The 27957-nt window shown below is 38.5% G+C and overlaps 1 protein-coding gene across 2 annotated transcripts in view; it reads left to right on the forward strand.

The window, feature by feature from the left end:
• Positions 1–2022: 2022 nt before the first annotated feature.
• wnt7bb (wingless-type MMTV integration site family, member 7Bb) overlaps positions 2023–27957 on the forward strand; it is a 43733-nt gene continuing 17798 nt past the window's right edge. Inside the window, exons 1-2 of one of the 2 annotated variants that reach the window (XM_007231584.4) lie at positions 2023–2608; positions 16163–16389. In XM_007231584.4, coding sequence (XP_007231646.2) covers positions 2517–2608; positions 16163–16389 — 319 coding nt within the window. In that variant the 5' untranslated portion in view covers positions 2023–2516. Of the gene's footprint in view, positions 2609–7514; positions 7949–16162; positions 16390–27957 lie in introns of those variants that run through there. The other variant, XM_007231585.4, reaches the window with a different exon arrangement.

Genomic DNA, 27957 nt, shown 5'->3' on the forward strand with positions numbered 1-27957 from the left:
AAAATTGCTTTGGAATAGTCATAGTCTATGCACTCCCTTTCAAAAAACTCCTCTTTAGAAAAAGCCATTCATTCATTTGTTGGCTAAAAACATTGTTTTGAGTTTACTTGATTCATATTTAACATCATTTCCAGTAAGATATATTACAGCCACAAAATTATTGTTTTCATTCTAGTTATTATGAGCAATAATTTATTTGATTTATTATATTTCTTTGTATGATTCACACAATGATTGCGTTTCAGTTTGCTCGCTTGTGGCATTAATTGTGTGGATGCACAACGTTTGAATCATTATTCTAATGATTCATGCATTTTAATTACCAGCATTTAACTTTCAGCGCAAGACAAACCTCTAGCTGCGTGACTCTTCTTAACAGTCTGTCTGTGCTGCGAGCGCACGCGATGCTTTGACGCCGCCGCTTCTAGTGCATTTTAGTGAGCCCGAAGAGAAGAGGCCGTGTCCTAGTTTTACCTGAAGAGGAGGAGAAAAAGGACCGATCTCATTTTGACCACGCCCACTTTGTAACTGACAGAACAAACATGGTGAAAAGTTGTTGTAAGGTAGGATGCACAAGAACTAAGATTTAAACATTTGATTTTCCAAAATGCAAAGTTTCAACAGGTGGCTTACAATTTTCAATTTAACAATTTGTGTCCTTGTGGGTCCAAAACTCCTTGTGTCAAAAAGTGTATTAATTTTCTCTTTGCAAATGTGTTTGTACCAAATTCCTTACATGTGTTAATTTATAATGACATTAATCCAGACTGATACAGAACAGCATGGATAATCTTAATAGTAAAATAATATGCAATAGGGCAGCTGTGGTTAAGCATTTTGCTATTAGAAAAGAACAGTAATGCTGCTTTCAAGTCAGGTACATAATTATTAAATGAGTGCACATAAAGGCCACCACAAACTCCAGTAGTTTTTCAGTAGTTTTCCAGTCAGTTTTCGATGAGCCCTGACTTCCCTAGTAGGGGGCGTGTCGAATAAAAACACTTATTTTATTAAACGGTCTATTGCAGTATATTGTTTGTTAATGCTTTATTTTCATCTGCATTAAAATCTAATGCCACTAATAAAAATACTTATCTTACTTTGTTTTGTTTTGCTTTCAGTTACTGTAAAAATGATCTGTTGGTAATATAAAAACAGAAGTAAATAAAAAAGACATTTCCGGTATTGTTTCTCTTTTTGTGTTCGTGTTGTTTCCAATCAAAACCAGAAACTTGAACAGAAATTGCCAGATTGTAAGTGCCAGCTTTCGAGGCGGACTTTAAGGCAGCATGAGATGACGAATACGAATTGGATGCAGATTGATACAGAACAAGACAGATACTGGTAATAGTGGTGTTTTGGAATGCAGCCTAATAAGCTATTTTGTGCATTTTATTGGCAAGGTTAGCTAACGTTAACGTTAGATTAGCCTACCTGGTGTCTTGATAAAGTAATGGTACAAATCAAAATAGCCTATAATAACCTCCTATGAGGGAGGCTGGCCTTTTTTTCACACTGATTGTTGGGGTAAAAATGGACACTAAAGAGGTCCAATCACATGTAGGCTGTGCTTGAAACGCCAGCAAGAAGCATAACTTGATGCCTTGCTGCCGGCCCACACTATTTCACCTAAGGTAGAAAGCAGTGATGAAGATCTCTGTATCCGTATCATAAGGAAAAATAAAACAGAAGGTTATAGATTATTTAACTTGGATCAATCTCAACATCAATCTACCTTAAGTCTTATGTTTCATACAGAGCTCTATTTGATGTAACTGGTCATTTCTCCAGAAAGAGGGCAATATAAATATATTAGGACTGTTTTGTCATTTCATGTTAAATCTGTAAAAAATGAAGACACTGTGCATGGCCCCCAATTCACCATTCACTTCTCTTTAAACTTAACGGAAAGTTTTCATCCACAAGGGGCGTGGTTTTCCTCCGATGACGCGAGGCGCTCTGTCTATTGAGGGGGAGGGGCGTGGCCTGGGCTTTACCTGTTCTCGGCTACCTGCGGATCCGCGGAAGGAATTTAAGATGTCGTCAGAGCACGAGGAGCAGCAGTCGATGCTGGTCGGTGCATAGCAAGCAGCGCGCGCTGGGAAAGTGAGTGAGAGAGCTAGAGATAGAAAAAGGGAGAGAGAGAGAAACAGAGAGAGCGTGTGTGAGGGAAAGAGAGAGAGAGAGAGAGAGAGAGAGAAACAGAGGAAACTTGAGAAGGCACGGCAGGTTCACCTGAGCAGGCGAAGGGACTGGAAGGAAACATAACTCCTTTTGAAACAAAGAGCGCGCGCTGGAGGAATGCAGCCGTGACCTCGCGCTCTACCTCGCTCCACTCCAAATCCTCACGTTGCGCACAAAAACACACACTTACACACACGCACCGCGCGCGCGCGCACCCGCGAGCTCCAAGAGTTTGCGCCCTTTCAGCATGGCTCTGGACGTCTCGCGCCGGACCACCAGAAGCGCGCTCGCGCCGAGCAGATGCCGCCACTGTAGCCGCACGGGCTGAACGCATGCCCAGTGGACGAACCATGCCCACCCCGCCAGTGAGTCTGCGGACCTGCAACCTGCTGCTCTGCTTCGGCATCGTCTACCTGAGGCTCGGGTGAGTTGCGGAGCTCCAGGATTTAATTACAGCTGATGTAAAAGCTGCCCCATATCCCCTGACAGTACTGTTAAAATTGATATTACTGTTATCGGCATATTAATAATAATAATATCTTTATACATTGTAGCTTAAAGTACTGTAATATTCAAACAGCAAAACAAGACAAAAAAAACAAGAGAGCAAATTAATAAAAGATAAGAAAAAATAATGAAAAGTACAGATTAATATTGAAAAATAAACAAATCTAAAAAAAATATCAAAAAGCAAAGCAATAATAAAAACAAAAACAACTTTAAACTCTAAAATGTAAAGTGCAAAAGTGAGTTAGTAAATCGTTATATTTAGACAATTAATAAAATACGAAAGGACGAAAAAGAGAAAGATTGGGCCCGTAATAATAACTGTTTAAGCCCCGATAAATAAAATATGACATTGTGATCATTGTGAGAGCATTTTATGCTGCTTATACAATCATAATATAATAGAACAATATGGCAGTTGTACCCATTTAAAGAACAATTAACTTAAACGAGTAGGGTTGTTCAGGTGTCAGGATTGGAATATAAAAAATAAATAAATAAATATGCTTAGTAACTAAAACATAAATCAAATGAAAATATATTCACATACAGGTTCATTCACCTTAATATGCTCACCTTGTTAAATAAAACATAATAGACAGTATTGAACATATGTTCAAGTTGTCACTGTCGAATAAAAAAAACATATATCTCCAAAACAACAACTTTACAATAAAGAGACAAAGCTTTTGTAACTTTCAATGGAAGTCAAAGAAAGATTATTGATATTCAGATTACTGATATTTCAGGTCACATTGGATGATTTCTATTGGTTAATTCATCAAGAAATTTGACACAATATAAAAGTATAAGGGAGAGTTTGGGTGTTTAAATTATGTATTAAACTAAAAATGGCCAAAACTGGAGACACTTGTTTTTCATTGGACAGAGACGATATGTTGTACGATAAATGGATAATATTAACTTATACTGTGACAGGTCTGAGGGACCTAACCAGAGGGACTAAAAAAGGAGCTATTTGAATGGTAATGTAAATATAAATACATTTAGTAACTGTTTTGTTAAACACAGTTACAGATCTGGAACAACAGAGTCAGTGAGCAGTTGAGAAATGTATGAATGTGCAAAGTTAAGTAGCGCTTTCAGCCCTAATTGCAGATAATGTGCACCTGTGCGTTACACTGTTACTGTGACTGGCTCATGTACCAACCTGCTCAGCGAGCCTGACCCCGTGCACGCTGGGTTTCAGAGTCACTGTTTACACGCTTATGCGTAATAAAAGAGCTACTCTGAGGGTCGCTGTATTATTTTACACCAGGCTGTTCTTAACTGCGCTGCAAGCAGCCTGAGGTCAAATCACTAAACGTGTTGGAGGGGCTGATCTCGCGCTGCTGTCTTTGCCTGGCTCTCCCACTCTCTCTCCCCTCGGTGAACCCTCATTAATAACGGCATGCCGAGCTGTATTTCCACATTCCTTTACGCACACGCAGCTGCAGCGCCGTTTTGCAACACCTCACCTGTTCTCACACACACTGTGTGTGATCCAAGGGGACGGTGGGTGGGATCATCCAGCCACTCATGTTTACTAGACTAATGCTGTTGTTTACTATCTGCTGCTCAGCTCAGCTGTAATAGCCTTACTAGAAGTGTTAGGAGTGAAGTTCCTGCAGAAGCTGCCAGTGTGATAGCACATCAGCAGTGTTGTTGTGGTACAGGTGTTGGTTGCTAAGGTGTTGCTATGATTTATGCTATTGCTTTTGTAAGAGCTGGAGCCCAAAAGGCTAAAATTTGGCTAAAAGGTGGATTGCAAATATGTTTGGCTAATAGAGCTGTGTCCACAAGCTTATGGACATAATTTAGACTCCAAAAAGATTTGTCTAAATGATGGAATGCAGGTACATTTGGCTAATAAAACTGGGCCCAGTTTCCCAGAAACAGCATTAAGAACACATGAGAACAATGTGAAACTTGCTTGACCATCTAAGAATCATCTCTGGGCTAAGAACTTCATAGGCTGCAATTGTTTCCTGTAGAGAAGTTAAACAATTTTATGTAACATTCTAATGGGAGTGTTTTGACCACAGTAGTTTTAATTGGATAGTACAGACTATTGCACTCATCCAAAAGTTGTATACACGTACAATATTGCAGACCTGAACAGACATGAGAGAGTTGAAACAGAGTTGATATCTCGATAATTGCAACCCGAGAACAACACAAACACTCTAATGAGGCACAGCACTTTACAGCACTTTGTTAGCCTAAATGACAGTACACTATTGTATAGCATTCGTGTTCTATTTCAGGCTGCAGCGAGGTTCTAAATCCCTAAATGACTGTTTGTAGCTTTGCATGGTTGCAGCTATAGGCTGTAATTCGAAATAACGGCCTCTATCATCCCCACCGTCTCAGCCGATAAGACTTTTTCTGTAAAGGGAAGAGTAAAGTAAAGCCCAGGAGATATCTCTTTGCATTATCAGGCCAAACCTGTTTCCGCAGCTAGAGGCAGCGAGCACCTTTCACTGTACCGGCTCTGTGCTAGGATACGGCACTGCGGGCGATGACAGATAGGCTTTCAGGTGCTTGTTACACAGTTAATCTCATTCAGCCTGGAAATAACAGTAGACCAGTCTGTCTAAAAGGAGGCTGTATTGTACAGTGCCTCCCAGCCGAGGCCTCAGGGACCCCCAGACGAGCCACATTTTAATTCTGTCCCAGCTCAGAAGTGGCTGGGCTCAGGTGTATTTGGGGCTAAGGTGAAAACATGGGCCTCATGAGGGTCTTCTCTTTATGCCACCAGGCTAATTTGCTGTAGGCCACTCTTTCTAAACTTCAGACTGTGTTATATATCCCTACCAAACCTGAGTCATATCAATAGACAGCATCTTGAGATGAATCAGGTGAATGAATGAGTGAATAAGACAGGATGAGGAGCAAAGAACCATGTGACACTCATCCATCTTCCTAAGAATTTTCCTAAGAACATTTATGCTCTCCATTCTTGCTCACTGATTTCTTACAAACAGGGTTTTCATGGAACCAAATGGTTCATAGTTCTTCTAAGGCATTATTCAAACTGTTTGAAGCCTTATTTTAAATTTTAGTAGTGTGGTGGACCCCCAAACTGGAATTAGAAAATACTCATCTTTGCATATGCTATATGACAAGGAAAAATAACGACAATAGTAAAGGACTTTCTAGAGCAGATAGACATGAAACATGCCAGTTGCAAGGCATAATGCCATATGAACTGAGTTGTGAAGCAGCTAATACTATTACTTTTGGGATGAGCTGGGGACGTAATCACCCAACATCCTGACTACTACGTCCTGATTACTAATGGTATTGTTGTTGAATGCAGTCACATCCTCACAGTAATGTTCCAAAATCCAGTAGAATGCCTTTCCTGGAAGTAGAGGTAGTTACTCCAGCAAAAGCAGGATAAACTCTATTAATACTCTTTTATTTCAGAAGAAACAATGAATAAGCAGGTGTCCAATGTTTTTCACGTCTTCAGGTTCAAGTGAAATATGACATATTGGTTTTATCAAGTAATAGACTTCTGTATGTGCTTCTCTCAGTGATGACATTGTAATAATTCATAATGAAGTGAATTATTGATTATGTGCTTTTAAGAGAGCCCTCAGGACTTTGGACTTTTGGATAACGCTTAGAAAACAAAAAAACATTTCCAAAGGCCTGTGGTTTACTTGGACTGCAGTTCCCTGGCTGTGTGTTTCCTGCACCTGTCCTGAGTCATATCATTAAGCAGTGATGAAGCTCTTCTGGAGCTGAATCAGGGTCAGGTGGGTTGAAGCAGAAACTGAGCAGTGCAGGTGGACTACAGGTGCAGGTTTTGGGAAGGAGAAACCTTGTTTGTAGAAACCTTACTTTTTACGAGTGTGTACACTAATAAAATCTGTTATATTTGCATGTTGCCTTTCAAGCCATTTTATTAGTACCACTGACAGATGAAGTGAAAAACATTAAAGTGGCAACTGTCAAGGTATGGATACATTAGGCAGCATGTGAACAGTCAGTGCTTAAATTTGATGTGATGAAAACAGGAAAAATGTAGACAAGACTCAGATTGTAATAGCTAGACAGCATGGTGCATTTGTGGCAAAGACTTGGGTATTTGGTTCTGTGGGTGAAGTTTTCATCTTCTCTCTGTATCTGTATGGGTTTCCTTTTGGGACTGTGTGGGTTTCCATGGTGATCAGATCAGTTGGTTACTCTTATTGGTTGCATCTTATTGCTGGTGTGTGTTGAGTACTGTGTTAAGGATTGTTATGGTTAAATGTGGAGTGTTGATTATAAAGCATCATTCATTTAAATCATCTCACAGATATCTCGGTGTTTTCCTGATGTGCAGTAGTCAATTATTACCAAAGGTGGTCCAAGAAAGGACAATCAGTGAACCAGCAACAGGGTCATCCGCACCAAGGCTTATTGTGGCTCCACCTCACAAAAACTACAGGACTGACAATACAGGATGTGCTGCTGCTAACGTTTTGTTCTTGGTGCCAGATACCATTGACCAGGAATTATTGAGTCCATGCTTTGAATAGTCAGATTTGTTGTTTTGGTGGCACAAAGGGGAAACTGCTCACAATGAATCAGGCAGGTGAAGAAAATGTTTTGCCTAATCTGTAATGGTAAGAATTATGTAGATGTTTGGCATATATTTTAGGGTGTTGCAAATGTGTTTCGTATTCCGGAGCAGAAAGGTGTGCGACTGCGGTTAGGGTACTGGCTACTGGAGCAGGTGGGCTCGAGCTCGAGCAGGGCACGGGGCAGTGCAGGCTGGCCCCTCTGCTCCTCCAAGTGGGCGTATAGGCGTGTCTCCTGCCCAATGGCAGCCCCCGGATCTCCGGCGAGAGCGCGCGCCGGCGAGACACGCTTTCTCCATAACGCACGATTCTTAAAAAGCCTTTATTCTTCCAGCAGTAAATCCGCGCGCTGCGCCGCGAGATTCCGCTGAACACAGTGAGAGACAGTGAGAGAGTGAGAGAGAGAAAGAGACAGTGAGAGAGTTAAAGGAACAGTGAAAGAGTGAAGAAAAGAGAGAACAGAGAGAAAGCGAGAGCGTGTGTTTCGTCTGAACGCAAGGGGGGACTAAACGCGCGTCGGGAATACAGGAGTTTTGAAGCTGGCTCTTTCTCTCGCCATCGATCAGAGAGGACAAACGCGGCCATTTGCTCCATGTCACCATGATCGTGCTGTCGTCGCGCAGTGTCCTGCTGTCTGTCTACTACCCGCAGATCTTCCTCATCCTCACCAGCGGCAGCTACCTGTAAGTTCACGCGGGTCGAGCGGACCACCTGATGAGCCGGGGGGCTTGTGCTGGAGTGCAGTGATGTAGTCCATTGTAGCAGTGATACTATTGACTGGATATTTATATATATGTGTGTGTGTTTATGTGTGTTTCTGCACGATTTAAGTTACTGCATTTTACTGTAAAACAGTAAAACGGAAATATTATAGTAATGGGATAGTTTCTGATCTTCTTAACTAGGACTAAGAAACATCCTCTGAACTGTGAACTCTGAACACAACATTTAGCTATAGCCTAAATAAAACAGTGTCTCACGTGCTTGTAAAAACGTTAACGTTACTTGTTATTTGTGTGACTAGCCTAATTTGTTGATGGAACTTTAAGCTGATAAAATAAGCCTAAGTGCTCCGTAAAAATGTCACAGTCGTCCCTGGAATATCTACAGCATTATAAACGATCGTTTCTAGTCATTTTTATGGCGTTTAAGTGCCTGTTTTTGAGAACAGGCTGCTGGGCTGTTGTTTTATTTTCCTGTCAGCTGTTTGAAATAAGGCTACATGACTTACGTTAGCCAGTACGCTAATGTGTAGTCTCCTCCTCCTGTGACTAGCACACACTTCAAAAGTGCACACAGTGTCATTTATGTGTCGATTTGTGCTTCATTGTCAAAATGTTACTTTAGTACTCCCATAATGTAGATATATTTATGGGCAAAGTTGCTTAAATGAATTAAAATGTATGATAACAACATACTATTAAAAAAATTATCCCAGCAGAAATGTAGTCTTTAAGTACACACTGGTAATTCTGCAATGTTAAATTAGCACATTTAATTTTTAATAATATTGATTTAACACTGGGAAAATAATGTTTGGATGGACAAAATCACTAAGATAAGTTTCTGTTTGTGTTATTCCATTTGTACATTATTGTAACACTCAAGCAAATAAGCAAACACTTATAGAAGGTTTAGATTTACATTTGTAGAATCCTCGAAAAAAAGGGAACAAAGTAACAGATTAATTATTATGAAAAAAACACATAAAAGCGTTAAAAATGAACACCGGGCATTTTTAGACAGTCCACCCCGCTTTACACCAGTATTTTGCTGCACGTGGGGCTGAAGCAGCAGTGCTAAGCTGTGAACATGCTTATTATTTAAGGCTAATAACAGACGATGTTTACGAGGGACTGGCTGCTTAACACCGTGTTAGAAAAGCGATACGAGTCTCTCTCTCTCTCTCTCTCTCTCTCTCTCTCTCTCTCTCACACACACACACACACACAAACACACACACACACGCACACAAACAGTCACACTCCTCAATCTCTCAGAGTGTAAAAAAGCCGGGTGCGTTTCGGCCACTGAGCGGCAGAGGTGTGTCAGGAACTGGGGAGGCTGGGAGGCTGGAGGTGCTCGCGGCTCTTCTCACAGGTGGAGCTGAGCTTCATGAGCTCCAGGCTCATCCACAGGCTGCTCCTCCAGACTGCACCGCCTGATACACAGCTCGTGTTTGTGTTTTGTTGTGTGGCTGCAGACTGAGACTGAACTGGAGTGGTTTAGTTTTCCTCCAAAAACACGCTGGAACATTTTTTAAAACCTTTTGTTTAAAGCTGTTGGTCTTCTCTGGTTTCTCTTTGTTTTTTTTCCTCGATACGCTGCTCTTCCACGTTTCCGAGTGAAGCTCTTTTTTCTTTTGTTTTGTTTTATTTCGTCTTGGGGGCGATGATCAGACCGAGCTGCAGATTTTTAAACGCCGGAGACCCCAAGCCCGAGGCGAAAATAGATGCGGCTTTTGGTAGCAGTGGCTGAGCCTATGTATAGCCTCGGTTTGCACATTACTCTCGACATACCATTGTTTGTTTTTACAGTTTAGACCGTCTTTATTCAGCGTATAGCACATTTAATACAGCGGTCGCAGCGCTCCTGAGAGGGTTATAAAAAGTAAGGATGTGGTCTTAATCTTTTTTGGAAATCATCTCCGGGACAGTCTTTTCCTTTTAACTATAAAAAAGGAAAGATTTAGTGTAGGAAGGGGGGTGGAGGTGTCGTGGTGGGTGGCAGAGAATATAATGCTGGTCATTAACACGCCGTTCAGCCTCCATAAACTACTGCATTAAAATCCCTTACACAACACTGCACACAATAACTAATAAAAACTTAAACTTTATTTTAAAAATCTATTATTTTAATGTTTGCTATATTTTTACTTTCTAAAATAATAGCTTAAATATCTCTGCTAAAAAAAATCCATCCCCGAGTATGTTCTTTCTGGATGACTAGCTGTTCTTGAGCTGGATTTTGTTTTAGCAGAGATATGCAGTTATATATTGACCTAGTGTGTTAAAATGAAGAAAACCTTATATTTCGCATATACAAAGGTATCTATGTGACAGTTATAACATTGTACATATAATAAATAATCATTTCACTAAGCCTGTAATATTAATCTATCTATCTATCTATCTATCTATCTATCTATCTATCTATCTATCTATCTATCTATCTATCTATCTATCTATCTATCTATTCAGACATGTTCAACATTACCAATGCAGCTTCTAAAAAGAGATGCCTTTAATGGAATAAATGGTCAGACCTGCAGAACAGCAATACTGTCCTATAAAATCATCTTTCTGTCAAGATAAGCTAGAAGGCCTCACACATCACCTGCTCTATATCAGCACAGTTATGATTTCCCCCATGATCAATTATCAGTGAACTACAGCAACCCACTAATCTTTCAGCTGCCTTTGTGAACGCCGAACAGCAGTAAATTACAGGAGTCGAGCGAGGCTGTGAGGTTGAGTTGTGAGTTTTCCCGTAAGCATCTGGTGCCAGCCAGTTCATGTTGGTAGTTTTTGAGGTTGTTTTAGCAGGATTTGTTTTAAGTGGAGTGAACTGCATGATAGCCCGGGCCAAGCTCACAGAGAACATTTATTTTCTCTTGTTTAAAAGTAGAGTGCATTTACTCGTCCGCAGGATTATTTATTCGTCATTTACCAGGAAGTCCGGCTTATGTTTGAAATCTTCTTCGCAGCATCGGTCTGATTTATTTTGCTGTATTTTCCATCATCCACAATTAAACTTCCACTTCAGATCCTTTAAGTGTACTAGGCTGTTGAAGACAGGCTTTGAGTTTAGCTTATGTTAGGTCTTATATAGGGGTGCTGTCCAGTGTGCTTTGGGTCTTAGAGAATATGCCATTAATTACAGTTAAGGCACATTTACACCATTAGCTTTGCTCACTTCACTTATATGATTGGACTAAGATCATTAATCAGATAAAAAACACTATTTGGAAATAGTATTAAAATAATATTGAGTACAAAGTGTGAGTGTGTTTTTGAGTGTTTTTGGATTTTTGGTTTTTCTGTTTTTCATTTGCATTAACTATGTTACCAAACTTTATATTTTGATTTGTCTATGTCCTCCCTTTTATTAATTTGGAGAACTTCACTTCTACAATCCTTTTCATTGTACTGCAAGTCACTGACATGTACTACTGTGCCTTTACAATCTTGAAAACTTAATGGAGCACCATGAAGATTCTTATCAACAAATGTGCCGCAAAGGTTTCTTTGAGGGATGCCATATTTAAAAATCTTTTAAAAATCTAATGGACAATCCCTTTACGTAAAGATTCTTTATCAACTTAAAGGAACTTCTGGCTCCCACATCTCTATAACAAAATTGTTTTGTTGTGGAGCCAGTAGTGGTCCTTCTATGGTGTGTACTGCAGTCAACCTCTTACCTTTGTTGCCCTGTGAGAACTGCTAAAATTAAGAGAACTTAAAGGGAGAGGTAGTGAGCAGTACAATTGGGAGAGTTTCCTGAAAGCCTTACCGCCGGGCCATGACATGGTCAACAAACAACTGTGACTGCATGCAATGGTCGAGTGACATCACCACAGACACGCTTGCCAGTAATTGTCTGTGGTTCCCCATCATTCCTCCACCTCCTCACAACCTGGCCTGAGGTAGCCGGTCTATATTCAGCTTGTTTAACCAAAATCAGAGTTAAACAGACACAATAGTCAGTGCAGTGCAGTTGCTGGAAAGAAGGGATGCCATAATACCTAGTCTTAAGTGGACTCCAAATAAACAATAAAAGGAAGCAGAGATTTGTTAGCAAAGCAGATCTTCCTACGTAATAAACCTCAAAATAATGTCTGTATGATTTAGAAAAGCTTGTTTGCAAATGATTTTAAAAAGAGATTATGGCCACGTATTCTGTTACAGTGTTTTCCAGTCCTAGCAGACCTGTGCTGTAGCCAAGTAACTTCTCTTTGACTGTCCCTGTGGAGAAGGTGATTTTTTATACTATACAGACATCAAAAGACATACAGAATACTAAAAATAAACTAACAACTAGGCAAGAAAAACCTAAAATCAAAGTAAGAGCAGTATGAAAAACGCTTTTTATACTTTTATCTCATTGCCTGCTTTAACACACCTCTTGCAGCTCTTGAATCAGGTGTGATAGGAGAAGAAAAAATATATATTTGCAGGGCAAGGGACCTAGGACCAGGATTAAAAACCCTGCTTAAGCTCTCAATGTAATATTTGCATTATTGTTGCCATCACGACAATATCATTATTTTATATCACATTATTAACACTAAATTGTCCCTGCCTGTGTTTTATTTTGAAATGTGTTGCAGGCCTGAAATGCAGCAATGTATATTATTACAAAGGAAATGAAATTGACCAGACAATTTTTATTCTGTCTCAAGTGCACGTACACTCCACTGTCCCCACATCCTGCTGGTCCATGGGATTAAACCAGCAACTTGCAGGCTCCAAACCCAGCTCATTTTTGTCCAATGTACTTTATTTTAAAAGTATAAATCCTATTTTTGAGTTCTTTTACATATTGTAGTTGAAATGAGCACACCACATTCAGTTCACACACACCTGGAGTTAACTAAGCAGATGATGTGGGGTTGCTGCAGTTGATCAGGTCTAGGTTCAGCAACAGTACGTGCTGAAAGAATAAAGTCAGCTGACTACCTGAATATACTGAATATAGACCAGGTTATTCCATCAGTGGATTTTTTCTTCCCTGATGGCACGGCCATATTCCAAGATGATAATGTCAGGATTCACAGGGCTGGAATTGTGAAAGAGTGATTCAGGGAGCATGAGATCATCATTTTCACACACGGATTGTTCACCACAGAGTCCAGATCTTAACCTCATTGAGAGACTCTGGTCAGACTCTGCCATCATCAATGCTGCAATATCTTGAAGCGAAAAATGTATGCAACACTGGATTAAACAAACTCTTGTGATCCTGCAGAAGCTTATTGGAACAATCAAAGATAAAGGCAGTCTAACCAAATACAAGAGTGGTAGCGACTTTTTTTTTGCCAGGCAGTGTATTTAACACCAAATTTACAAAAGCAACTTGCACATACATTATTTTCTGCAAATGAACCTACTAACAGAGAGTGACATCTCATTTAAAAAGTGGGTGCAACATCCTTGTACATGTTGGAGTTTATTTGTAACAGACAAAGAAGCATGTTGAAAAACTAACAAAGGATTTAAGCAGCAGCAAAGTGCAAGCCACTCTCAGTCCTTCATATTCAGTTGTGGTAATGACTTTCATGGACTACTGCTTATTGAATTTCTCACAGCATTTTTAAGATTTGTCTCAAATTTGCAGTAATACATGTCCCATGAGTGGCACTGTAACAAAAGCTATACATGACAAATAAACCATAAACCAGAAATGCTGTTTTAACAGGACACACACAATACTCTTACTGTAAAGCATACTTTCACCTTCTACCATTTGCATGCAGAAACAGAAGGACTTGATTCACTGCAACAGCAACAAAGAGATGCATCCTAAAGTCAGAGGGAAGGACACATTCATTGGTTCCTTGTCTTTGTCTCCATCGCACATGTGGTTTTCCATTTAAGAATAATTCTTAAGCTTTTGTGGACATAGAAAATGCAACCAAAACAGACCCGGGCCAACCATATCCAGTTTCCAATGAACATTCCCTCCCTTTGTTTCCCTGCTTTCATGTGTGTTTTGAAGGGGAATCCATAAGTCGTAACTGTCCAACATCCCTCCCAAAACTCGTCCTTTTCTCCTTCTTTTTCTTTTTGCTGACACACAGCTCGCGTGCTGCAGCCTGCCCTGCTTGTGGTACGGTCCGCAGTGCTCAACGTCATACTTCAAAGCTGGCATGTGCCTCCATGGGCTTTTATGGGCCTTGGGTCTGATATGTTTGAAAGGCATGTATCTAGATGGGTTAGATGGTTGTAAACAAAAGGGCTGGGTTGTTTAGTGCTGCTGTTACACACACACACACACACACACACACATACACATACTGTGCCCAAAATGAGCACCGCAATGTTGAAGTATGATTGTTGGGATGGTATCAGCACTGAAACAGAATGATAAGAGCTCTGAGAACAGATTTTGAAAGTCAGTCTAGGTTAATGGATTCAATTATAGACTTACAGGGCATCTCACTGGGCATTTTTAATGAATATGATGCAAATATACAGTATTTTTTAGCATGCAATGATGGATCAGTTGATGCCAAGTAAAAGCAAAATGTTTAAAAATACTTTCATTCACTTTTTCTACAGCTGTTATAAAAAATGTGATCTTTTATTGTATTAGTTGTTAAAAGACTAATGATATGCATAGCTGAAAGTCGTCAAAAAATATGAAACATCATTTTTGAAACCAACGCGGCAGAGACGACAGATGGAGATCTGCACAATTCATAAACTGTGAATGGTGAATGAGTCTGTCATAAAAAAGTTATTTGTGTTTTGCCCTCTCTGCTTTCTAAACACCATGAAATCCCAAATTAAAAAGAATAGCATTTACAGTCACTTCAGGGTCAGCATGGGAACCACTTCTAAATTTGAGAAGCAGAAATTACAAATTGTGTTGTTGCCTGCGGCATGCCTGGAGCTGGTTAGGTCTGGAAACAATTCCAGCTATGTTACCTAACAATTAGTGCACACTCCCAACTTACTTTAACAGGGATTTGTGCCAAACCCTTGTGGACAGACCTCATCCATAACCAAACAAACAAAACATCATTTTCTGCTTTGATCATTCTGATATGTACTGTCCAATGTTTGGCTTTCATAGCTCCAGAAATATTTGCAGAATGTATTTATAAGCATTTTTCAGCAAATTTGTGACGGGTAATTACAATGAAATACAGCTCTTGGCATGATGTTTCTAGTTCCCATTAATTAATGACTATTAAATTACTATGGAATATTAAATTTTGAACATAACCAAGTTTGGTTTTAATGCTGTGTTAGATTTGAAGAACAGTTATAATGTTGTTTAATAAAGCTTGGACCTGAAAATATATAAATCATATTGAAAACATTGAGGAAAGTTGTTGGAGCATTATGTCTTACAATTTACGTATGTCATTAAAATGTATTAATAGGTTGCACTTAATACCAATTCTTCAAAAAATAAGTCAACTGGAACAGTTGTTTTGATGTAAAATGTCCTCACTGTCACATAAAAATCTGCATTTTTACATTTTTGTTTTACTTTTTCCTATTTTTCCATAGTGATAGTTGTAATATTTAAGTCTTATATCTACATTATAACATCAGTTTTATAGGTAATGTAATAAAAGGATCATATTCTATAATATAAATATGCTAAATTAAATGATCATGAAAAATACTATTAGGTTAGGAATATTAGTTTCTGTGTTAATAATTCAGTTATTAATAACTAAATTATAAACCAAGGGGTTTAAGGGGTTAAGTATTTTTTGTGAGGTTTTTCATTGACATTTTGACATTTGGAGTTTGAGAAAAAAATCTGGGATTTTTTTATCATAACAGTAACTTTTTATTACTTAGTTGACTGATGAATTTGAATGTATCATTTTATTATCTACAGACTATAAATACTGTATTGAAAGTTTATAGCATCTTCATCACCTCTTTATTCTCCAGTTTCTATTGTTGCTGATTTTACTTTATGATATAATCTATGTTGTCCTTTGCCATTTATCTATATTTTTGAAGAATTAAACATAAAAAAATAGAATGAAATCTTTTCATTGAATTCCACTGAAAGATGTTTTTTCTTTCTACTCTAATAGAAGATACAAGCTTTCTGCCTGACAGTGATGATATGTCTGCGCTCCAGAATGGACACCACCCTTCTCAATATCAGGTGCTAACTAGTTGTGTATTCTTCTCTTTCCTTTTAAGGGCCCTTTCCTCCGTGGTGGCCCTGGGTGCCAACATCATCTGCAATAAGATTCCGGGCCTGGCTCCTCGCCAGCGGGCCATCTGCCAAAGCCGCCCAGACGCCATCATCGTAATAGGTGAAGGAGCTCAGCTGGGCATCAATGAGTGTCAGTACCAGTTCCGCTACGGCCGCTGGAACTGCTCGGCCCTGGGGGAGCGCACAGTCTTTGGCCAGGAGCTACGAGTAGGTCAGTCTGTGCTAAAGACTATTCTTGGTTCATGCTGAGAAAGGAAAAGGTCAGTTGAAGAACTCATTCGGTGATGTAAAGTAGACGGGTTTCTGGACAGAGTGATTGTTCACATGACTCACGGCTAGAGAAGACTGAAGGAAGGGGGGTTGAGATGCTGGTCAGTTCTAAGCCTTTACAGTTCTTCACTCTGTCCGAAAAAAAAAACACTCAATCAGTTGTTAGAAGTATTGTGGGTGCTGTAAAAGAGATGTGGAAGCACAATGCATTTAACTGTGTTTCTGCATCTCTGCTCTAGCTCTGTGTTACTGATTTTCATGAGGTTCTTTAAAGGAGGGACAAATGTGAGCTTGATTACAGGGGTAGCTGTTGTTATTGCAGTGACAAAAGCAAAGACCCTTCTTTTGAAGACAGAGAGCCAGTGATATGAGAGGCAGCTTTCACTGTGGGCCAAGCCCTGGTTACACACAACATTCAGTCACGCTTTGACTTGGTCAAGCCCACCACTTGAACTTCACCTGCTTGCAAAATCTCGTTTGAACATCTGCTGTGATTGATGCACCACCGCGTTTTACAGCCGAGTGCTTCTTTGAATTTCTGGCCTTCCTTTGATTGCATGCGCACATTCCATTTCAGTAAAAAAAAAAAGAAAAATGAAATGGCAATTATTTCTATGGTTCATGATTAGATTTTTTACATGGACTGTTGTATAGAAAAGTTTGGAAACCACTTTTCATGTTTTTTGCCTTTTTAAATAATAAAAAAAAAATGTAAGCACGATTGGAAAATTGTAAGTTCACAGAAATCAATTACCAGTTCACCTAAGTTGCATCTTCTATTCAGTGCTTAGTTCTTATTTAGGGTCTACTAATAGTTCAGTCATATTTCTCATTCAATACCTACTAATCCATTCATCAGTATCAATTTATCATTCATTAAATATAACTTGTTTTCTATCTACTGTTAATTCAGGACCTACTAATCATTCACTATCTACGTATTATTCAGTAAGTACTAGTTAGTTAGTATCTACAAATTATTCAGTATAAATTGTATTTTTTTATTATTCCGCACTTTACACAAAAATGACCAATTAGTAATAAGTATAAGTAACTTGTCATTTGCCATATGTGCCCACACACGTCTCAAGTGTTGAAAGCGTTAAGTAATAAACAGTAATTTGTATTGCAGTGTGTTATTTTAATAAAGGGTATATTGGTGTTGTCTAGTGGATAACACCACCACCTTCTTCATGGACAAGACCCACAATTCTACATTTGTTTTCCCCATGAAACATGATCCAGATACTCTTCTCTCACTGGAGAAGAGTATCTGAGTACTTGTAACTGTGGACTTATTGTCAAAAAAAAAATATATATATAAACAAAGCAAATCATTTAGCTAAGAATATTTAAATGTCTGTATGTGTTCACATTAGTTATGCCTTTCATAGTTTAGACATAAAGGAAAAAAATTAGCAATACAGGTTTGGCTGAGTTGAAACCATGCAATAGACTGCAAAATCTGACGCCAAACCAAAATTAAAAAATGATAATAAAAAACAATACTACAAATAAGGCACTCAACTACAGTTAAATCTTTAAAAGCTGTGGCTGTTTGCTGCCTCTCTCTCTTTCTCTCTCTTTCTCTCTCTTTCCCTCTTTCCCTCCCTACCTATCTCTCTCTCTCTCTCTCTGTCTCATATTTATTCAGTCAAAATGAGCTACAACCCGACAAACATTTACATTGCTTTTGTTCAGAGAGACATTCCAGAGATGGCCATAGAGCAGAGTGGCTTTTATAGGCTTTTTATATATTTCCTTCCATTTAAGACTGTTTTGTTGCTGTTAAAATGCGGTCGCACTGCAAGTTGACGCCAATTGCTCTGTTAACTACCACTGCTTTTCCAAATGGCTTTGCTGGACTTGGGTTCCTTCAAAATGCATTACAGTTTGTAGGAAATTTTACACGTTTGTGGTGGATCTTTGAACAAAAGGATTTATTTGCAATTGCTTGCGTTTCTAAACTTGGTATTCAGCAGTGTGTAAAGCTGTGCGTTTTGTCTCTTGTAAAAGGAGTTTTTGTAAAGAAGAGAAGAGGTGAATTATCACATTTCTGAATATGCTGCATGCAACTGTTTGTAGAACAGATTTTTGTGGAATGTCCCAAGACTTACTATTTTAGCAGCTTAGAAAATTAAAGTGTAATGGGAACAGATTTAGTAACACATGAAACTGGTGGCATTGTGAACGGTTATCTCTTCTAATACTCATTTGACATTTTTTTGTTCTCTTCTTGGAAGAAGAAGTTTTTTTATTACTGATGTTGAAAAGATCCTAACCACATCAACCTTAACACTATCTTTTTATTAGTATCTGATTAGTTTTTGTAGCTGTGGTACTTTGTAATGGTTCAGCAGTAGACGTTTATTTCGTCTTGTGCTCTTCTGCTTTACTCAGTCATATTCCTTTTGCCTGCGATTCTAATGGGTTTAAACTTGAAAGTACGGTTCACTGTTTTTCACTCTGCAACTCGTTTGAGAAAGCATCCCTTGCTCAATACGGCCTCAGAAAATGATTTAGAATTGGGCTCAATCCACTTCATGGTTCTGTTACTTCTGCTACTCCCAATGCTCACTGCCTTGTTTTTTAATGCCTGTCCTGCAAACTGTAACCGCTAAACCATTTTCCTTGCAAGGATACTGTTGTTTTTCAAGAGTTAAAGATCAGTTGACCACAAAGCTGATTCGCTCTCTCCTTGGCCAGTCTCCGTCAGCTTGGACAATCTTTAGCCGTTTTACTTTGGCTTTCCAGTACAGCACATATTAATAGCGGGGTTATTGGGTATTACCAAGCCCCCAAAGATTTCATTCAAGGAAAGATTCTGTTTCAGAGAACGGTCAGGTAATCTGATCCTCATTTCACTATTACCCTGTAAATGTAAATATCCGTGTAAAGAGAAAGAGAAAGGGTGGCTGAGGAATTTTCTGTATTCTGCAGCTGAAAAGCATGACTAACATATAAAAAAGAAGCAAATGAAAAACTGGAACAATACAATACAGAATTAAATGTTTCTCATTAAGTTTAAAATCCATCACTGGTTTGTCAGCATTTTGAAGAATTTGGCTGTTTCTTAATATCAACATAACAGGACAATGTGGCTCAAGAAAAATGACTGTGATGATTTTGTTAATAGATAGCGAAAAGATTGCGATCTGTATGGCAGCCTACAACAAGAACGTTCAGGGAAAAATGGTCATGTTGTGATGGAACTTCAGAGCTGGTATCCAGTTTAAACACAGCTCATTAATTTGGAGATTGTAAGCACTAAAAATGAAAAAGGGATGTTTTGAAATTAGCTTCTGAGAGCTATATTTTAATTCAGTCAATAAATATCTAGGCTGTGACACGCTGTACGTATTGTTGTGAAGCTCTGAGGAAGAGTGTTTTTTTTATCTTTTCATGTTTGAAATGGGATTAAAACTAATTCCGGCTAATTCCAGTTTCCTTTACACAGCGGAGCTGAGAAAGAGGAGCACTCTACCTCTTTAGTGTTTACTTTTCTGCCCTGTTTGTCATCCAGGTGATTCAGTATGTATTCCTGTGAATGGAGTTTGTCACTGAGCTCAGAGAAAAATTGCTCGAGTTCAAACTTGTGCTGCCCTCACTTCACAAGAGGGCCCGCACAGGGGCGGCCGGGTGGGCCTCTTAACCATATGAAGAATCTTACATTTATTCCAAACGTGCACTAAAAGCATAGGGTGTGATTAATATGTCTATTTAAGGCCAGCAGACTGCGTCCAAATGCAGTGCTACAATTCACTCAAGTGTTTTTACTGGTTTCTCATGGTTCCTCATTATATGGAACAGTACTGGTAGCCTCTCCTGTTCTCCAAGACTGACAAAAGTATTGGATATTGGAACTTTGCTGTTTTTTTTTTTTTTTATTTCAATTAAAACTTCTAGAAGGGCAAAATGAAAGATGAAACACTACTTTAAGAATGGGTGAAATTGGGGGGATAGTTTACTGGTGCGTTATTGTTACAGTACCGAAGCACTGCTAAACTGTGACTGAGTTACGCTGAATAAAGTAAGCAGGATATGATTTAAATTTTAATTATTTAAATGGTCTAAGTGGTATTTTAGGCGTTGAAAAACTACTTTTCGTGGGATTATTGGTTTAAATGAAACCCATATAAAGCTCAAGAAAAAATTAAAAGACCACTTCAGTTTCTGAATCAGTTTCTCTGATTTTGCTATTTATATGTATATGTTTGAGTAAAATGAACATTGTTGTTTTTATTCTATAAACTACAGACAATATTTCTCCCAAATTCCAAGTAAAAATATTTTCATTTAGAGCATTTATTTGCAGAAAATGAGAAATGGCTGAAATAACAAAAAGATGTAGAGCTTTCAGACCTCAAATAATGCAAAGAAAACAAGTTCATATTTATAGTTTTACAAGTTTTAATATTTAGTGGAATAACCCTCTTTTTTAATGACAGTTTTCATGCATCTTGGCTTTTTCTTCTCCACCAGTCTTACACACTGCTTTTTTAAGCAGTTCAGTTTGGTCTGATGGCTTGTGATCATCCATCTTCCTTTTAATTATATTCCAGAGGTTTTCAATTTAGTAAAATCAAAGAAACTCATCTTTTTATAGTGTTCTCTGATTTTTTTTTTCAGAGCTGTATGTACTTAAGTTAAATGGGTTTGTTGTAATGAATGTGTTTATCATGTAGTGTAAAAGTGTAAGAATGAAACATGGTATAAATTGGTTTCATAGCTTACTATTACTAAACAAAACACAGGAATTCATAAAAAAACATTAAATACTGTAGCAAGATGAGGAAAATAACAAAATAATTGTTGTCCTGAGATGTAAGAATCCTATGGATCCTTTAGTTCAAGTGTGCTTTTATATATAATGATGTGATAGGGATATATAGTGATGTGTGGGAATAATGCAAAACAGGTTTGACAGCCTATAGGAAAAGAAGGCCCCTAAACTTTTTTTTTTACTATTACCCAAAAATGAACTAGTCTGCCCATGGTCTTTGATGCTGAGGAATTTTTGTGGTGCCATTCATTCCCCCATCTCACTGTTTTCCCATCTTTGAAGCGAGCAGATAGTTCTGAATCACAAAACTTTGCGTGTGGTTGCATATCAAGTGCTTGCGGTCTGCCACAGTGCTCACCATGCAAATGCCATTTGCCATTTACATGGGGTAGAATGACACAATTTTCATATTTCTGCAGGAAAATTAGCCCGCTTTGCATCCCTTTGTCTTTATTCTTTCCTCCAGGTTTAATCTTGTATTGATTTAATCTTGTATTTATTTCTTTCTGTGAATATTCCCATGCAGATATGTAACCATCGGCGCTCTTGTTGTGTTGATCGCCTTTTGATATTTAGTATCGAATCCTCAAAGATGAAATGGAGGTTGATTTGTATGGTTGCTGACTTTATTCCAAAACTATATAATGGTGAGTTGTGTGCTCCCTCTCTCTGAGAACTTGGAAGGCAGTTTATGAGAATAGGAGAGAAAAGAGTAGGCTATATTGTGGTGGGCACTATATTGCTTCCATTATACTGTTTCTAGTGTGCATGTGAATGTGCATATACTTTGTTTTTATCTGTCATGTCAATCATTCTTGTTACATCTACAACCCCAAACCAGAAAGAATCGAGGCAGTAAGAAAAATGCAAAGTGCAGCGATTCTTATGCACTGATTTTTATTTAAGTGCAGGCAGTGTGGCCCAGTAAACTAATAGAGTTAAGGTTTTGCTGGTCATCTTCATTTAATGTTTTAGTATTGCAAGCCATTGCAGCACATTCCAGGCTAGTTTCAGTCTAGTAATGATGATGTGATTACAAACAAGTGTCAACCTCTCTTTAGACTCAGCGATATCTGTGATCATTGGAAACATGTGTTGTCAGAAGAACCAGTTTTCCAGATTTTTCGGTTGAAATATTTGCCTTAAACTTTAGACTAATGATAAAAATCACCATCCATATGTTTCTTAGCAAAAGTCCAAAAGCCAGGGTCTGTCATGATATAGGGTTGCGTCAATACACTTCTGTGATGCAGCATTAATGCAGAAAAGTACATTGAAATCTTAGAGCAATATATGCTGCCTTTAAAACCTTTTCTTTTTCCTTTTTAAATGAACTTTATTAAATAATTTTCATACATAACAGAGAAAAAACACAATTCACAATTAATTTACATCAAAATCAAGTGAACACAGCATATATAACATTTTCTGACATTTTTTTTAGCTACACCTAATAACTAGCAAAATGTTGCATTATTCCATATATATACAGTTGTGGTCAAAAGTTTACATACACTTGTAAAAAAACATAATGTTATGTCTGTCTTGAGTTTTCAATAAGTTCTACAGCTCTTATTTTTCTGTGATAGAGTGATCGGAACACATACATGTTTGTCACAAAAAAACAGTCATAAAATTTGGTTCTTTCATAAATTTATTATGGGTCTGCTGAAAATGTCACCAAATCTGCTGGGTCAAAAATATACATACAGCAACAGAATTTGTCAATTTTGGTGATGTAGCGAGTTGTGTCAATCAAATTAGCTTCATGTCATGGCCTCTTCACTTCTTGTAAGTGATTCTGATTGACTACAGCTGTTGACTTCTCATGAGCCCATTTAAATAGGGCTCATTTGACCCAGTGATTAGACTCAGCTACAAAAGCTACAATGGGAAAGTCAAAGGAACTCAGTGTGGATCTGAAAAAGCGAATTATTGACTTGAACAAGTCAGGGAAGTCACTTGGAGCCATTTCAAAGCAGCTACAGGTCCCAAGAGCAACTGTGCAGACAATTATACGCAAGTATAAAGTGCATGGAACAGTTGTGTCACTGCCACGATCAGGAAGAAAACGCAAGCTATCACATGCTGCCGAGAGGAGATTGGTCAGGATGGTCAAGAGTCAACCAAGAATCACCAAGAAGCAGGTCTGCAAGGATTTGGAAGCTGATGGAACACAGGTGTCAGTCTCCACAGTCAAGCGTGTTTTACATCGCCATGGACTGAGAGGCTGCCGTGCAAGAAAGAAGCCCTTGCTCCAGAAAAGGCACCTTAAGACTCGGCTGAAGTTTGCTGCTGATCACATGGACAAAGATAAAACCTTCTGGAGGAAAGTTCTCTGGTCAGACGAAACAAAAATTGAGCTGTTTGGCCACAACACCCAGCAATATGTTTGGAGGAGAAAAGGTGAGGCCTTTAATCCCAGGAACACCATGCCTACTGTCAAGCATGGTGGTGGTAGTATTATGCTCTGGGGATGTTTTGCTGCCAGTGGAACTGGTTCTTTGCAGAAAGTAAATGGGATAATGAAGAAGGAGGATTACCTCCAAATTCTGCAGGAAAACTTAAAACCATCAGCCCGAAGGTTGGGTCTTGGGCGCAGTTGGGTGTTCCAACAAGACAATGACCCAAAACACACATCAAAAGTGGTAAAGGAATGGCTAAACCAGGCTAGAATTAAGGTTTTAGAATGGCCTTCCCAAAGTCCTGACTTAAACCCCATTGAGAACATGTGGACAGTGCTAAAGAAACGGGTTCATGCAAGAAAACCATCACATTTAGCTGAACTGCACCAATTCTGTCAAGAAGAGTGGTCAAACATTCGACCTGAAGCTTGCCAGGAGCTTGTGGATGGCTACCAAAAGCGCCTAGTTGCCGTGAAAATGGCCAAGGGACATGTAACCAAATACTAATGTTGCTGTATGTATATTTTTGACCCAGCAGATTTGGTGACATTTTCAGCAGACCCATAATAAATTTATGAAAGAACCAAATTTTATGACTGTTTTTTGTGACAAACATGTATGTGTTCCGATCACTCTATCACAGAAAAATAAGAGTTGTAGAACTTATTGAAAACTCAAGACAGCCATAACATTATGTTTTTTTACAAGTGTATGTAAACTTTTGACCACAACTGTATATATTTTTCCCTAGGTTTATTTATTATTTTTGTCCTGTAATAATGCAGAGCAAAATCCAATCCAGTCAAATAAAACTAAGCAGAAATAGGGGGGGAAAATACAACAAAAAAAAGAATAGCTAAGACACATAGTATCATATATAACATAATAGAAAGAGAAAAAAAAACACAATTATGTAATAAATAAATAATAAACAGATTACTCAGGAATAACAAAGGATTGTAAGCTTCTCACATATACAAAGAAAGGTTCCCACATTTTCCTTTATTTCATATTTAAAAATTTTAATAGATATCAGGGGTGTTTCTTTGCATTTTTTAGGTCCAAGGTTCTCAGTCTCATAAGTTCGCTGATTACGTGTTGGAAAACTATATTTGCCGATATTTGAGTTTGTTTAATCACCATAGCACATCTAGTTCTCCATAATTTGCTGTTAATTATGCATAACATGGACCAAAAGCAATCTTTTACTTTAGGGTCCAGGCTTTCATCGAAAGCACCAAATAAAATTGTCTTAGAATTTACCTCCATGTTGAGCCCGATTCCTTTTAGCAGACTCCATGTCTGTTGTGCGCGGTTACAGTCGACCAGCAGAGGCTCGATTGTCTCGTCGGCGGAGCAGTTCTTAGTTGTCACGAAGCAACTCCACTTCACTATTGCACATACAGCCAACCTGCCGACACTAATCACACTTTCGCACTTTTGTGTTTAGTCTCCCAACCAGAGCAGTACTCTCTGAGGGGCTTAGGTGCTTGTGTTGGACTATATTTCTATAAATGCAAACACACAAAACTTCATAAATGTCTTTGTTTTTTGCATGAATCCAAGATAATCCAGGGACATCCATGCCTTTTCAACAAGACAATGCAAAACCACATTCTGCACATTCTGTTACAAAGGCATTGGGAAATTTTGGAGAAAAACAGTGTCTAATACACTCCTCAAAATGTGTTTGCAGCAAGAATGGGATAAAACAAACACCTAAAACACTTAATTGATTGGTGGCTTCAATGCCAAAACATCTTATAAGTGTTGTGCAAAGGAATGGCAACATTATAAACTGGTAAATGCTCTACTTTCCTCTTTGCTCTTACTTGTATTGCAGGTCTGAAGTGTGGGAATTTATGTATATTAGCAAATTAAGTCAAAAGAAGTTGACCAGACAAAACATGAAATATCTTTGGTTCACACTTTCTGCAACCAAATGTAAAAACATAACACATGTATATATTTGAATTTTCCATACTGTTCCAGCTGTTCCTGAGCTGGGGTTGTATGTTATAGTGTTATTCGACAGATTTGGGCTAAGCTGGCAAAGTCCAGATTTCCATCTGAAGCAAATAAATGAGGCTCCCATTTTTCTGCAAATGTTTTTGTCCTAATCTGTGGTGAAAATCGATCCTCAAAGAACGTGCAAGTCCTAGCTTCTCAGAAAAACTTAACTGCAAATTACTTTCTACTGCAACTTAACAATAGACAGCAACTCTTCCTAATGCCAGAAATCATACACATGTGGTTTAATTTATGGCTGCACTGGATTGTATTGTAAGTTGAATAACTTAAGAAAAATGTCATTTGACAACTCTTGGTTGCTTTTCAATGGAATTGTGATGCAGACACTCAGCTGGGAGGGTCCATCAATAAGATCAGAAACATCATTGCTTCATCTTTGCTTGAAATGCCAGCAGTTCGAAAAATGCTCCTTTTGTTTTTAAGGTCAGTCCCTTTAGCTGATGTGGTCTTAAGGGAGGAAAAGCTGCCTAATTTGTGTTACTCCTGACGTTCAACAAGACATCACGTATTCCATCACTTTTACTCTGAAGAGTTGGAAGATTAAATTGTTTTGCAGTTCTCAATTTCATTCACAGCTCTAAGACCCAGAGTTTAGGATGAGTATTCCACCTTTACTTTGGTTCCTTAAACCTTTAAAATTCAGTATTTATAATAAAGGCACAGTGCAGTAAGCAATAACTCACTTGACGGTAAAACTGTCCACCAGGGAGATGAGTGTCTGTTTGTGTGTGACATGAAGCGCTCTTTAATCATTAGATATAGTGCTTATCATCAAACGACTTCCTTACCGAGCTCAGTCACTCAGAACCAGTGAAATGTCTGCATGAGAGAATGTGGGTGTTTATCAGCAGATAGCAGATTGAAGACCTGTATCAGGAACTAAGTGTACTAGTCCAGAGGAGATTCAGAAAGAGAAAGCCAGATAAAAGTAAAGAAGCAAGAAAGTGATTGTGAAAGAGATCTGAACAACAAATCCTAGCATGATGAAGGAGAAGAGATTGAGTGTTTGTTCCTCAGATAGGGTGGGCTACTTTTAGAGCTACAGGATAAGAGAGAGAGAGAGAGAGCAACAGAAATGGTTAGATTGCAATAGAGAGAAAGCAAGTAAGAGCAACAGAGAAAGCTTTAAAACTAATGGATAAGACATGCTGTGTAAAAGCGAGGACTGGTCTCAGAAGGACTTCATACATACAGCTCTGGAAAAAATAAGAGACTACTTAAAAATGATGAGTTTCTTTGATTTTAGAAAATTGCAAACCTCTGGAATATAATCAAGAGGAAGATGCATGATTACAAGCCATCAAACCAAGCTGAACTGCTTGAATTGTTGCACCAGGAGTGGCATACAGTTATCCAAAAGCAGTGTGTAAGACTGGTGGAGCAGAACATGCCAAGATGCATGAAAACTGTGATTAAACCCAGGGTTATTCCACCAAATATTGATTTCTGAACTCTTAAAACTTCATGAATATGAACTTGTTTTCTTTGCATTATTCGAGGTCTGAAAGCTCTGCATTTTTTTTTTGTTATTTCAGTGTACACTAAACTTAACACCTGAAGACAATTCTAACCGTAACATTCATAACTGTAAAAAGCAGGGTGAAATTTGCTTTAGCGACAATGTTTTCTCAATTCTCCCTCCAGTGCATGGCAGAGAGTGCATGTGTATATTTACCAAAACAGCACCACCAGTGGAATAATAGAAATGTGTTGCTCTACAATTTTATTTGTAAAACTACTTTATTGCATATTAATTTAGAAAATTTGGCCCATTCCTGTGACAACTAATCTGTTTACCAGTCCCTTTGATTTCTTCAAGAACATATAGAAGCCCACATTTTTAGCTTTGAAATGTAATAGTCTCATGTTGCTTCCGATCAGATTCTGCTCTGAAGAGAGAAAGCAGAAAGTCCCGTCTGTAAAAAACTGGAAAAGCATATATGAATTTCCATTTATTGTCAAAATATTTTCAGCTTGCAAGTGGCTGTAATTAACATTGTGGCTGAGCGTGTTGTGTGTTCAGACAGAGCTTGTGTGTTTAAACTGGAGATTGTGCTGAAACAGCACAGTTAGCGCTGGTTGTCCCTATCCCAGTCAGTCCCACCCCCCTCAGCCACCTCAGCCTGGTTTTTCCGGAGAGCCAGCCGGTTGGCTGGAAATACTGATAGATGGATGATGGGGTAGGAAGTGTTATCAGTCCAATCTTTGTCTGTCTCTATTGGCTTGGCCAGAGTAGGCGTGAGTGGAACACTGTAGGAACAAATGGATAGACAGATGGATGGATGGATGG

This window comes from Astyanax mexicanus, chromosome 2, assembly GCF_023375975.1.
Source record: "Astyanax mexicanus isolate ESR-SI-001 chromosome 2, AstMex3_surface, whole genome shotgun sequence".
NCBI classification, from domain to species: Eukaryota; Metazoa; Chordata; class Actinopteri; order Characiformes; family Acestrorhamphidae; genus Astyanax; species Astyanax mexicanus.